The sequence below is a fragment of the Pomacea canaliculata genome, linkage group LG6 (genome assembly GCF_003073045.1).
Source record: "Pomacea canaliculata isolate SZHN2017 linkage group LG6, ASM307304v1, whole genome shotgun sequence".
Taxonomy (NCBI): domain Eukaryota; kingdom Metazoa; phylum Mollusca; class Gastropoda; order Architaenioglossa; family Ampullariidae; genus Pomacea; species Pomacea canaliculata.
In genome coordinates, this window is record NC_037595.1 from 16,530,917 (window position 1) to 16,544,041 (window position 13,125).

The window sequence follows — 13,125 nt, forward strand, 5'->3', positions numbered from 1 at the left end:
TTGTAGAGACACCAAGTCGGAGCACTGAATCGAAATGTTCGTCCATCGAAAAAAAGATTGAGAGACGCCCCTACGTAGGGATAAATACTTCTTCTTCCCTTTTTTTCGTTTTTTTAGGTCTTTTTTTATTACTAACATGCCGATTTCCTGCGCTGTGGGCAGAAGTTTCGCGGGCCGGATGGCATCGCGGGCCGTAGGTTGGGCATCCCTGCTCTAGCACAAACACTATGCTTTTATCAGGACAGTCTATAAAGGGTAGAATGTCTGCAGTTGTGGAGAATACTGATTCAATTGGGTTCTTTCTTTTGGAGTTACATAAGAAACATTTCTAAATAAGATTATTCCATTAACAATGGCTGTTATAGAGAGGCAGATGTGATGCCAAATCTGGAGGAGTATTACAAGAAGTCCTGGGAGCTGCTGAAGCAACAAGGGACTGCTTCCAACCAGAAAGACAGCAGCTCTCTACTGGAGCTGAGTCTGCTCATCATGCATTGTGTTGAGGTACTAATACTAAATATATGCACTGTGTTGAGGTATATAGGATGTCTAATACAAGTGACTAAAATATGGAATATGTTAAGGTATAGAGCAGGGGTGGGCAATTAATTTTCCCAAGGGGCCGCATGAGAAATTGGGATGGTTTTAGAGGGCCGGACTAATATAGTTAACTCAGTTTTACTCAATGCTGTATATATAGTATATATACTGGCGGGTTGGCCAGTGGGAGGGCCGGTCAGAGACAGGAGGTGGGCCGGATCCGGCCCGCTGGCCGGCATTTGCCCAGGTCTAATATAGAGGATGTCTGTCTGACACTAATGACTAAAAATGTGTTTAGGTATGGTGGCTGTGTCTCATACTTCTCTATTACATGGGTGCAACTCTTCCATCTTTTTTAAATTTAAAAAGTTCTAGACAGAATTTCTTTCTTTTAGGAATTTCATTTTTTCTACCAATCTACTCTTCACAGGGTGTGAAAAAAAAAATATGGGTAGACAGCAGCTGAAAAACAGCAATCTGCTCTCTTTTTGATTCGACCTGAGGTTTATTGAAATGTGCTAATTTGCTGTTTCAGTGTACTTGGTAAACACATGCTGACATTTTATGTCAACCACTATTTAGTTATTGATATGGTATGCATGCACACACACACATGATCAAGCACGGAGAGAGGCAACATATATAGGTGGGGAGATACTGGCTGGGCGGCAACCTGTGAATGAAGGAGAGTGGGAGGGTGGAGACACTGGGCAGGTGGTGACCTGGTGAGAAGGCGAGCAGAAGGGAGTCACCTAGTAACAGGATGGGGGTGTGGGGAGAATTTTTGAGAAAGCACCTAAACCCACGACAGTGTTGACGTGTTCGTTATTGTGGTGAGACCAGGCAATCCCTGTCTACTCTGCTACATTGACACTTGTTAATGAGGGAGATCTCAGGCTCATGGGAAAGGACATTCTTCAGTCCAGCTTGTTTTCCAGCTGCAAGCCTTTCTAATGGGAGTTCTCAAAAAAATTGATTTATCAGGTACTAAATCTAGAGCAGCAACAGTAATGGGACCACAGTTTGAAACTTACAGCACATTTACTTTTTCACAAAGAAGTCATTAGCAGTTGACTATATATTTATAAATATTTGTTTTATATGCTTAATTCAATACAATTTGTGACTGAGGTTTTATGGAAATATTAAGTACTTAGTGCTGTAAAAAATGCTTAAGTTGAACTAGCAGTTGCTCTAGTTTAACTACATTATAAGAACCACATTTATTTTGAAAGTTTAAAAAAAGTTCCCACCCAAAAGAGTAGCTCAAACATATGCTACGCAAACATCATGGTCTTGGGGGAGCAAAATATTGTCATAAGTAAACACACGCACACACTTCTTGGTGACTAGTAGTTTTCATCTGTGGCAAGAAGGCTGCATTTGGAAATGGGAATGTAGTTGGCTAGATGGATCTGTGATGATACTGACAGCTTCTGACCTCACAGCCCTGATGTATAGATCATCTGATGGTCTGTGTGGAAGCCCAATGACCTTGCATTATTGACCATCCTCATCAAACAGGCCTTTTCTTCGATGTATAGAATGCCACTTAAGATCATTTGGAAGACAACCTGTGCAGATGTTCTAGGGAAGAGGGAAAGAAAACACAAGGAATGGATGACTCCAGAGACCTTGAAAAAGATTGAATCAAGAAAGGGACTAAAACAGAAGCTCAACCAGTGTCAAGATCAACAAGAGAAGGAAAATCTCAGAGCTGAATATTGGGAAGCCAACCGCCAAGTGAAGAGGTCTGTCAGGGAGGACAAGAGACGCTTCACCCATTAACTGACAGAGAAAGCAGAGAGCAGCTTTACAGGGAAACATGAAGCAACTATACAAAATAATATGAACTCTGTCAGGCAGTAACATTAACCCAAACAATCCGTTGAAAGACAAAGATGGCAGGACCATAACAAATGATACAAAGAGTCTGCTAGATGGAACACTTCAAAGAGATACTGAATCAACCTTGTCCACTACCCTTATCTGATATACCACCAGCAACTGAACAACTTGACCTTAACACCAGCCCTCCCACTAAGACAGAAATCATCCAAGCTGTCAAAAGTGGCAAAGCAGCAGGCCCAGATGGCATACCCCCCAGAAGCACTAAAGGCAGACCCAGAAACAACAGCAAAAATTGTACAGCCCCTCCTACACAAGATCTGGGAACAAGAGCTAGTACCAACAGACTAAAAACTAGGCCACCTGATCAAGTTACCGAAGAAAGGAGATCTCTCTCAGTGCAACAACTGGGATCATGCTGTTGTCCATCCCCAGTAAAGTCCTGACAAGGGTAATACGAGAGAGACTGAAGAAGGCGCTAGACAAGAGATTGAGACCAGAATAAGCAAGGTTTTGCCAGGATAAGTCATCCGCTGACCACGTTGCCACCCTCCTTATTATCATTGAGCAGTCTATTGAGTGGCAGTCCTCCCTCTATATAACTTTTGTAGATTTTGATAAGGCATTTGATATTGTAGACAGGGACATTATCTGGAAGCTAATGATCCACTGTGGCATTCCAGCTAAGCTCATAAACATTATCCAGGCATTGTACAAAAACTCATCCTGCTAAGTTATCCACAACAACAAACTGGACACTTTGTAATGAAAACTGGTGTAAGACAAGGTTGCATACTATCACCAACAATCTTCCTGATGGTCATAGACTGGATTATGCACAAGACAACCCAAGACAACAGTACTTGTATCTAGTGGATCTTCACCAAACAGCTAGAGAATCAGGACTTTGCAGATGACATTAGTTTCCTATTTCATCGGCAACAACATGCACAAACCAAACTGAGTAAGCTAGCAGAGGAAGCAGAGAAGACTGGCTTAAAGGTCAATAGAAAGAATACTGAAGTGATGAGAATCAACAACAAGCAGGAACTCCCAATCCAACTTTAAGGAGAGAACATCCTGGAAAAAGACCGCTTCATGTATCTGGAAAGCATTGTCAACAAGGATGGTGGAGCAGACGATGACATCATAAGCTGCATCAACAAAGCCAGGCATGCTTTCAACAGCCTACACCCCATCTGGAACTCCCAAGCATTATCCCTCCCCAGAACGACCCGCATCTTCAACACCAATGTGAAAGCTTTCCTACTGTATGGTTCTGAAACCTGGAGAGTGACAAATGTCATCAACAACAAGCTGCAGACCTTTACCAACCAATGCCTACGCCATATTCTGGGAATAAGATGGCCTGAAAAGATTTCCAACAGCAGCCTGTGGAAAAGAACCAACCAGACTGCCACTAGCCAAGACATCACAAAGCAAATAGCTTGCCAGTAAGTTCTCTCATCCATGAGTCAAGCAACCGATGCCATATCATTTGCAAATTTAGTTAATGATAAGGCACGAAGAAATCTGTCCAGACTTTACTGGTGTACACTGAGAACATTATCAGAGACAAAACACCCTACTGTGGGGCTCATATATTTATGATTAGAGTATTTGAAACTGTAACTCCTAAGCTTACCCTCTGCAGTCTGTCCCAGAGAAACTCTTGTATCCAGAGCACTAGGTTTGTGTTAATGTTAACCATTATATGAAAAGTTCATAAATAGACTACGAGCAATGTACCAGTGCTATCCAGATGACTTGCTACCAGATTATATATTCAATCCGACATCCACTCCTTTGTGTGCTTTCTATCCAAACTGGTAAGGATCTAATTGATCAGCAGTGCCATTGACTAATTAGTTGCACACAACCATGCAGGAATAGGGGTCAAGGCCACTGGTATGAACTGAAGACATTTAGTTCTTTGGCATTTGATTTTATGGTACTGGAATAATAATAAAACTTTTCCATACCTTGGGAAGGAACTAACACTTCAGAGATAGGAAAACTTGTTTGACGTCATTAGCCATTAGCCACTCTACTCTGCTTGTTGATAAGGCAATGCAAATTACCTCTGTTTAAGTTTTCCCTGTTCTATTTATGTATACATTGTGTACACACAGGACCTTTACCAGGAACAGGATGCCCAAGCAAGGAAAGCTCTGGGTGACTTGAATGTTGAGGAGGAGGCAGTCCAGGTGTGTCACACTCTGCGCTCCATGCAGGTCTCTTTAGGTGACCCTCAAGTTGAGCTCAGCCTGATCTGGTTATTAGGACAATTACGATTCATGCTGAATAAGTGCACAGACTTCATCCAGGCAACTCTTGGAGGCTCTCGCAGTCCTTATTTGACCTCTGAATTGAAGGATATCCTAAAAGCAATCATGCGCCTGTGTCAGCATACAGACAATGACTGGCCCAAGTGAGTATTTTCTAGCTGGATAAAGTAAAGAGTTCTCTAGTCTCTGGTTCGTCTAAATATTATTCTGTAGATGACTGGACTGTCAGGGTTTGCGGCCTGCGACTGGTCTAAGTACCATTCTATTTATTATTGGTCTAAGGAAGCGTTGTTATAATAATATATATTTCACCAAATAATTATAACAAAATATACAAAGCAAGAGGGTCAGTAATACATGTAGAAATGCTGCAGCAGCAGCAACAGGCTAGATATACACATTTTTTTGTATATATGTGTGCCAGGGTATTTTTGATGTTCGTTTTTTTCAGGGGGGGGGGGGGTGTTGGTGTCCATGGTGTGCACATATACATGTGTGTGCATAAGTACGCACACAATTTGCATGTGTGTGTGTGCCGGGTGGGGGGTTCTATGTGTACACATATTAGTATTTTTGTATGAGTTAGTAACCACACATTGTGTGCATAAGTATGTGTATGAGCTAGTAAGCACACTGTGTGGGCAGAGCTGTGCACATGTACATATATATGTGTGTATAAGTCAGTAAGCACACATTTTGTGTGCCGGGGTTGGTGGTGGTGTCCATGTATGTGCTTAAGTAGGCACACATCTTGTGTGCATGTCCATGCATGCTTACATGCACCTTTGTGAGCTGTAGAGTGATATAAATGAAGTGAGACAAAAATATATATTGGTTTCTGGATATCATGTTTTGTTGTTTAAGCACCATTTATTTTCATAACATGTTACTAATCTTTAAGCTAAGTGGTCATTTATTACAGACTCACCTCCATACTTGCTTGGGTTTTCCCTCTCAGGAAATTCTTGATCAAACAGCTGTGCCAAAAGTTTGGTATGCAGGCCTACCTGAAGCTGTCCTTGCTTGTGAAGAAAGAAAAATTGTTGGACTGGTTTGCTGTGGAAGAAACAGAGGTTTTAATATAATTATAATTGAATAATTTTTGACACTTGGAGGTATAATGACTGTTTTAATTTGCAGGGATATTGAACATAAAATAGAGGCAACAGTTGTAACTTATCTCTTTATCTTAAAGTTAAAATTACACTACATGAAAGATTGGTTGGGCTGGCCACCAAATCCACTGAGCATGACCTGGTAATTTCAATAGGTGGGAAAGAGCTACACCTCTCTTAATGCCACAACCAAGCAAAGAAAGTTGGATTTTAAGTGAGAACATAAATAAATTGTTGAAAGGTCCTATAGATGGACCCTCAATATACAAGGCATTACAGATGGACCTGACAAGACATTTACTGTGTCTTTAGGTTCAAGAAGTATCAGACAGGTACCTTGTTTGTGACCGACACTACAGGGCTGTACGTGAAAGGCTGGCTGAGCTCAAAGTGAGTCGAGATCAAGAGACAAGCAGCACTCAATTGAAGCAGGTCCTGAAGGTATGTGACTTGCATGTGTTTGGGAAAATAATGTTGGTAGAAGTTAATTCAAACACAGTTTCAAAACGAGTGTTCAGTCTAACCTTTTCCTTTCTCACATTGACTGCGAGATCTTACTCCTCTATCTTGATGCTGTGTTGTTGCATTTCTAAATACAGTATTTGTTTCTTGGTATGCTTTGGTCTATGTCTGTGTGTATGCTGGCCCATATATATATATGCATGTAAATTGGCTTATTTTACAATTCGCTTTTACAAAGCAGATTTTACCTACTTTAAAGAGTAGAAATGATTTATAAAATACAGTTTATTGTAACTGTATACATGTTCACAGCACTAATTATTTGGGGGAGGGGAGTTGACTTTATGTGAGCACAAGTTTAAGAAAAGAGGTCACCATGCACCAGACCTCTGTCACAGATGAGATCTTTTCACCTACTTTCTCCATGATAAGCTATGTGACACAGACAGCATGGCGGTAGAGACACAAACCAATGTTCATAATTGAAGGAGTACTATAAACAGATACACATCATGTGCAGCAATTATTGCAGATGACAGTATGATCAGTGCATGAAAGAAGGAATATCTGTGTTTATTCATCCCTTGACTGGACTGGTCATTGTGGAACATGAAATACAAGAATGGCTCGGACCACTTTCGTGTGTACGAGGAAGCCCATGCCATGCTTGTGTCTGGTGTCCTCACCACTGTGCCAGAGTTTCTGTTCCCCATTAGTTGGTGTCTTCCTCAATCCTGCCCATCTGACTTCAACCAGTCCCACAGTATCCCACCGATGCTGTTTTAGGTGACTGGTGAGTTGTTTCATTTTGCCACGCAGATGTACAAGTGTTACACATACAACGGATGTCATTTTTTTGCTATCCCCACCATGGAGCCTGTCAGTAAGGAGTGTCATCGTTATTGATCCAGGCCTTGACTGACCCTGCATGATATTTCTTTCGTGACAAATATGGCTCTGGGCTTATACACTTGAGGGTGCCCATCTTCCTCTCCAAGTGAACCACAACTGATCTGTTTTTTTCTGCTCTGGTTTCAGTAGCACATTTTTCACTATCCTCACCCTCGATCCTGCCACGTGAACATATAGACACTGAGCCCTAGCCTTTACTTTCATTGCAGATTGGCCTTGGCCCACTGATGCCATGTTAGCATCATGATTTTCTGTAGGAGTTTAGACTTCACCTTGTCAAAGATTGCCGACAAGGCAGTGGGACCATTTTACCCTGGCTAGGGGTGTGAAAGAGTAGGAAATGATGCCCGGTCTGCTATCTGCTGCTATCTGCTCCCAACCCAAGTTTTTCAGAGCAGATTGCCTGTGATGGTAAGGTGTTTTGAGCTTAGGTGGAGTGCCATAGTGGCTGTCTACACTGTTAAATTCCTTCTCGAAGTCTGCAAAAGTTATTTAGAGGGAGGACTGCCACTCAATAGACTGCTTAATGATGATACAAAGGGTGGCAATGTGCATGACCTATCCTGGCGAAACCCTGCTTATTCTGGTCTCAGTCTCTTGCCTAGTGCCTTCTTCAGTCTCTCTAGAATTACCCTTGATAGGACTTTACTGGGGATGGACAGCAGCATGATTACTTGTCAGTTGTTACGCTGGGAGAGTCTCCTTTCTTTGATAACTTGACCAGGTGGCCTAGTTTCTAGTCTGTTGGTACTGTCTGTGATAGCAGGTTTAATTCCAGAAGCATGGGGCATGCTTCCAGCTTTTTACTTGACTGAAGAAAGAAATGGTAAGAAACTCTGCAACATTTTGAGATACAATTGCCCCAGCTGAACAGCCAGTTTATTGGTATTGCTGAAGTAAGAAGTAATAATAGTAGATTGTTCCAGACTACAGGACCAAGATAAGAGGAGTGCTGTAGTGTTTTGTAGAGACTGAATTCTATGCATCCTCTTTTCCATGTTTAGAATGAAGAACAGTAGCCTTCAAGATATTGACAGGGTTCCCAGGTCCTTGCAAGGTCCTTTTAAGTCCTTTTATATTGAATTTTCGCCGAAAGGCCTTTTAAGTCCTTTTATTTGCCATGCGGTCCTTTCAAATTCTCACACAGGTCCTTACATTTTCTCTGTGACCCTTTTAAGTCCTTTTATCGATAAAATATTACCACAAATTTATTTCCGAAGTTGTCTTTGGCGCAAAATACCGACGATTTTTCGCCGCATGTTTGGTCTACACCTCTGTACAACACTAGTTGCCCTTCCGTATTCGCAAAAAACACTCTTTTTTCAAAAGGTCTTTAGAAACTTACTCTTTCTTGAACTTTGATCTTCTAGTACTACTGTGCATAGCTCTATTTCTCTCTCTCTTCCCGTTAGAGTGTGTGTGCGAGAGAGAGACACGTGAACTGACTTTTGTATTACACCAAAGAATGGCTTTCAGGTTTTGCAATTATTATTACTTAGATTTCTAGAAAACTTGGAACATTAACGGTGTATGTTATCAGCGCGCTAAGGACACTTTTTAAGTTATCTAATCTAAATATGGCAGACAGGCATCAAAATTAACTCTTTGATTATTTATTACTAGAAAATACATGTATTTGAGAACATAGAGAAGACCACAGATTCATAAATAATACATCTTTCCGACCATACAAGAGAAAAACTTCAGCATTGATGACTGTCACTTAGGTCCTTACGAATGCATGAAAGGTACTTTTAAGGTCCTTTTAAGGTCCTTTTTTGGCACCATCCCTGATCCCTGGGAACCCTGATTGAACAGTAGCCTTTAAGATATTGAATAGTTCATATTCTTTTTCTGCCTGCAGAATTCTAGATTGGCAGTCAACCAGCAAGAGCAGCTGTTACTATTGGCAGTGCATCGAGAGGTCTCAATGACATATATACACCAAATTCCTCAGCAAAGTCGTGCAGACATGGTAGGTTTTCATACTCAGTTTCTTAATATCTAGACAGATGAAGGTTGGAGAACCATTTCTGTTTTTAGGTTCTTTTCAAAGAAAAATTCAGATTTATAAGTATATCAATATTAATTTTGACACTGGAATTTAGGTAATATGGCCAAAAGGGTCTAGTCAAATTAAAAAATGGCAGAAAGCTTAATATACTGAACACTATTATGCTACAGTTCTATTATCTTCTTGTAACATTATATACTGTGTATGATAATACTGTTTTACATTATACTGTCTACTACTAAACTGATGTTCTGTTGGTAGAGATTGTCTGGTGGTTAGTATGTTCAGTTTTCAGAGTAGAACTTCCTAGGTTTTGTAGACTTTGCTATTGTTGCTGCTGGTGACCATCCCATATGGACTTACACTGTCCATCAGTTTGTAAAGTCTTGCAATGCACTGTGACTGCCTGCCGCCATATGTCAGTGTTGTCTGCAAAGTAAATTTGCATAGGGGCTTTCCATTTATGGAAATGAAGGTGTGGTGGTTATGAAAGGGGTTTTGCATGATGATTTCTAGGAAGATTTTGAGTAGCACAGGTATCAGAGCACATCCTTGATGAATGCCCACTGTTGTCTGGAAAAAAATCCCAACTTTGTTGTTAAATAGCACTATAATTGTAAGCACTTTGGTGATTTGAACAAGGCTGTCCTTGATGTTAAATTTTGATATACTATGCTACAGCCCCTTGTGCCAGACTCTGTCAAATGCCTATTTAAAGTCATTGTAGAACTCACTTTGGTTTTGTAGATTTTTTCTGTAGTTTTGAACAAATCTTCAATAATCTTCTGTGGTTTTCCTGCTTCTGCCAGCAGCTTCTTAGCAGTTGTATTGAGGTGATGTTGGATGACTTTAAACGTGACTTTACATGGGTTAAGGTCATAGTTTGGGCACTGTTTGACTTTTTTTTTCTTTCTATGACATTGGTGAGACATGTAAAGAGTCAGATATATATTTTATGGCTATTTGTGAATAATATATTTAATTAACATGGGTAATATATACATAATGTAAAGTGTGCACATATCTAAAAAGATAAGTTGTTGATTATATGCAAACATCATTGAACATTGAATTATATTCATGTTTCTCACTTCAGGAGCTTGCTGTCAGTACCTTTGTAAAGGACTGTGATGTCATTCAGAACAAGGTATAATAGCATGGGATTCGATTGTGTTGGACACATGCATGTGTGCACACACACACATAGAGACAAGAACACATTTATATACTGGGTAGTAGCAGAAGATACTCCTTCAAGTAGATGATCAACATGTATGTTTCACACTTGCCAGAAACATTGACTGGCACAGTAATAAACAGCTAAACCCAAAACAGTGTTGAGTTGTGGTGAGAGTGAGAGGCTGGTCAACTCACCTCCTCCCCCAAGCTCTCTTGTTACAAAGGTATAGCTTGTAATGCTTTGATGTTGGTGTACTACAGCATCCTGCTGGGAGAGGACATCTTTTATTCATCTAAACTTCATCACAACATGAAATCATACAGCCTTCTTACTCCACGACAATATTTGCATGGTTCAGTCAAAAATGTGTTTTGTTTAGGTTCTTGCATCACAAAACAACTTGAATATATAATGTTCTAGGCACATTTACTGAACATGCAGTTTACTATCATAAAAATGTATAAATGTTAGATGATAATTGAAAGGTGTAATAATATCAAATTAAATGTGTTTGTTATATAGTGTGGCCTAATGTCCTTAATCTTGCAATTTACTGTACAGGCCTTGGCCCAGCAATTGTGTCAGAACCAGCTGGGTGCCCCTGGTTCACCCCTGTATATACAACAAGGACAAGACCTGGCTGAACAGGGGCTGGTGTGCTTTCTGGCTCATCTGTTGATTGTTCTGTGCCGGCATGAACAGACATCACAGTTGTTACTTCCCTTGTCTTCTCTAATTCATCAGCCTGGTAGTATGACTGTGAGTACCTGTTACTTCCCCTGACTAGTCCACCACCCAGTAGTAATTATGAGTAGGAGGATATGTCATATAGATCAGTGTCCACAAACTGGAAAGGTTTTCACAGTCGGGGCAAGGTTGAATCAGTTGAGTTCAAAACCAGTCCTGCAGTCAAAGGCCTTAGTACTACCTTTGTCTGTGGGCTTGGAAGAGCCAAATGCCAAAGACAGCAATCGTTGGCTGATATATAGAAATCTATGTGTGTATGACTTATTTATTAGCTCTTTTCGTTAGAGCATCTTCTACAAGCTCAATGATTTCAGCATCAATGATATGGATAGAGGGCAAAGAGAAGTTCTAATCAGACAAAGTCACTTTCACAGTTGCTTGCTCATTCTGAAATAATAAGTTTAGGTAGTGGATAGTAGAAACAAAACAAAACATTGAAAGTGAAGCCCATGACTTAGCCTGTTTAATGACTGAAAAAGTCTGGCAAGTAAAATAATGGTTTGAACTTTTGCACCCCTCTTTATCCAACTATATATCTAACCAACTATGTTGTTCATGGAGATAGTTTTTTGGGAGTTTTCTGCAGTTGTTCTGGATCTTCACCTTTCATCATTCAATTATTCAAGATCCACCAATCTGCGCAATCATCACTAGGTAAAAGTACTTTCCTATGCAGTCAGTCATGTGACTTTGGGTCTTGACAGCTTACATTGTATTCTCTTTTTTACCCCTTTACTTGACCAGATCTTCAGTACCTCTCAGTTTCTTGCTGAGTTGGTTGGTCTAGTAGGAATTAAAGGGCTTCTGCCTTAAGGTGAGCTTGTATTATGGGGAAGAAGGATAATGGAGGGGAAGGAAACCAAGGTACCTAGAGGAAAACCCCTGACAGGAAACCAGGGTACCTGGAGGAAACCATGCCATGTGAAGAGGTGTTATGTGGAGAAAGTGTTCTGAAATGAGATCTGAACCCAAGATCTTTTCATTTCTTATCTCAGCCTCTGTCCTCATGTACCTAATGTAGGGCACCTTTTCCAGATGCTCCTGTAAGACAGTGCCTACATGTTCTGTGAGCCCAAATCACCACCAGGCCACCAGCCACTCCCCCTACACATATACTCTGTCCCTAATGAAACAGTAGCAGTGGCTGCTTGTCCTTGCCTCCTTAGATATATATATATGTGTGTATGCTTGCATGCATATATATATGTGTGTGTTAATGAGTTGTGAATTAGTAAGATTATGTTAATAATTTTATATACGTCAGTTGTTAATTTGCTTTAATGCAAGTAGTACAAAATCTTATACTTAAAAGGCATTAGTTACTCCTTGTAATTGTACTTTCTTGCTGCCTTGCAGAATTCTTTTCTTCCAACAATGCCTCAGGACAACCTGGATGAGGTTCTTAAAGCTGTGGGAGAAACACCAGAACTATACCGTGAGTTTTAATACACAGTTCTAGCTGACTATTTTTTCATTGAGAACATACCAGAGCATTACAGCGGTTTCAATCTATATATTACCTATCATATTATTTTTGTTTAAAATCTTCTCGACCAGATGCATTGTCAAAGTACCACACATCTACATTCTCACATTTTGGGGTGCATCTGTGCCACTGAGAATGTGTGCTAAGATGGCAAAGTTGTTTGCTTCAACTTCATTTCAATCTTCTTGCTTCTTGCAGATGTAGATCTTCATCCACAACCTTCAATTGCCAACCGGCATGGGTTTACAGCTCTGGGCTTCTTTATGCTGTTTCTTAAGATTAAGATTTTATACCATTCTGTCTTTTTCCTTTACATTGACCAATCAAATTCTTCTTTCTGTTTGTCAGTTTCTGCTATGGGACTCATTCTGATGCACATTCTAAATATGCAGTATAACAAAACAATTTGTCAAGGTATCAAGTACAGTAAGTCCTTTCTCAGCATCATTTTGTTCAGCATCCTTGCCATAATTTTGATGAAAAAAAAGATTCCTGGTTGGGATCAGAGTCTGCTTTGAGTTTATGCATTCTTT

General features: G+C 40.3%; 1 protein-coding gene across 3 annotated transcripts in view; it reads left to right on the forward strand.

Moving 5' to 3' along the window:
- Positions 1-13,125, forward strand: part of LOC112566806 (E3 ubiquitin-protein ligase rnf213-alpha-like) — a 206,149-nt gene that overhangs the window by 168,221 nt on the left and 24,803 nt on the right. For all 3 annotated transcript variants that reach the window (XM_025243173.1, XM_025243172.1, XM_025243175.1), the window contains exons 73-80: positions 366-504; positions 4,521-4,819; positions 5,635-5,749; positions 6,104-6,232; positions 9,030-9,140; positions 10,276-10,326; positions 10,921-11,118; positions 12,463-12,541. In XM_025243173.1, coding sequence (XP_025098958.1) covers positions 366-504; positions 4,521-4,819; positions 5,635-5,749; positions 6,104-6,232; positions 9,030-9,140; positions 10,276-10,326; positions 10,921-11,118; positions 12,463-12,541 — 1,121 coding nt within the window. The remainder of the gene's footprint in view (positions 1-365; positions 505-4,520; positions 4,820-5,634; positions 5,750-6,103; positions 6,233-9,029; positions 9,141-10,275; positions 10,327-10,920; positions 11,119-12,462; positions 12,542-13,125) is intronic.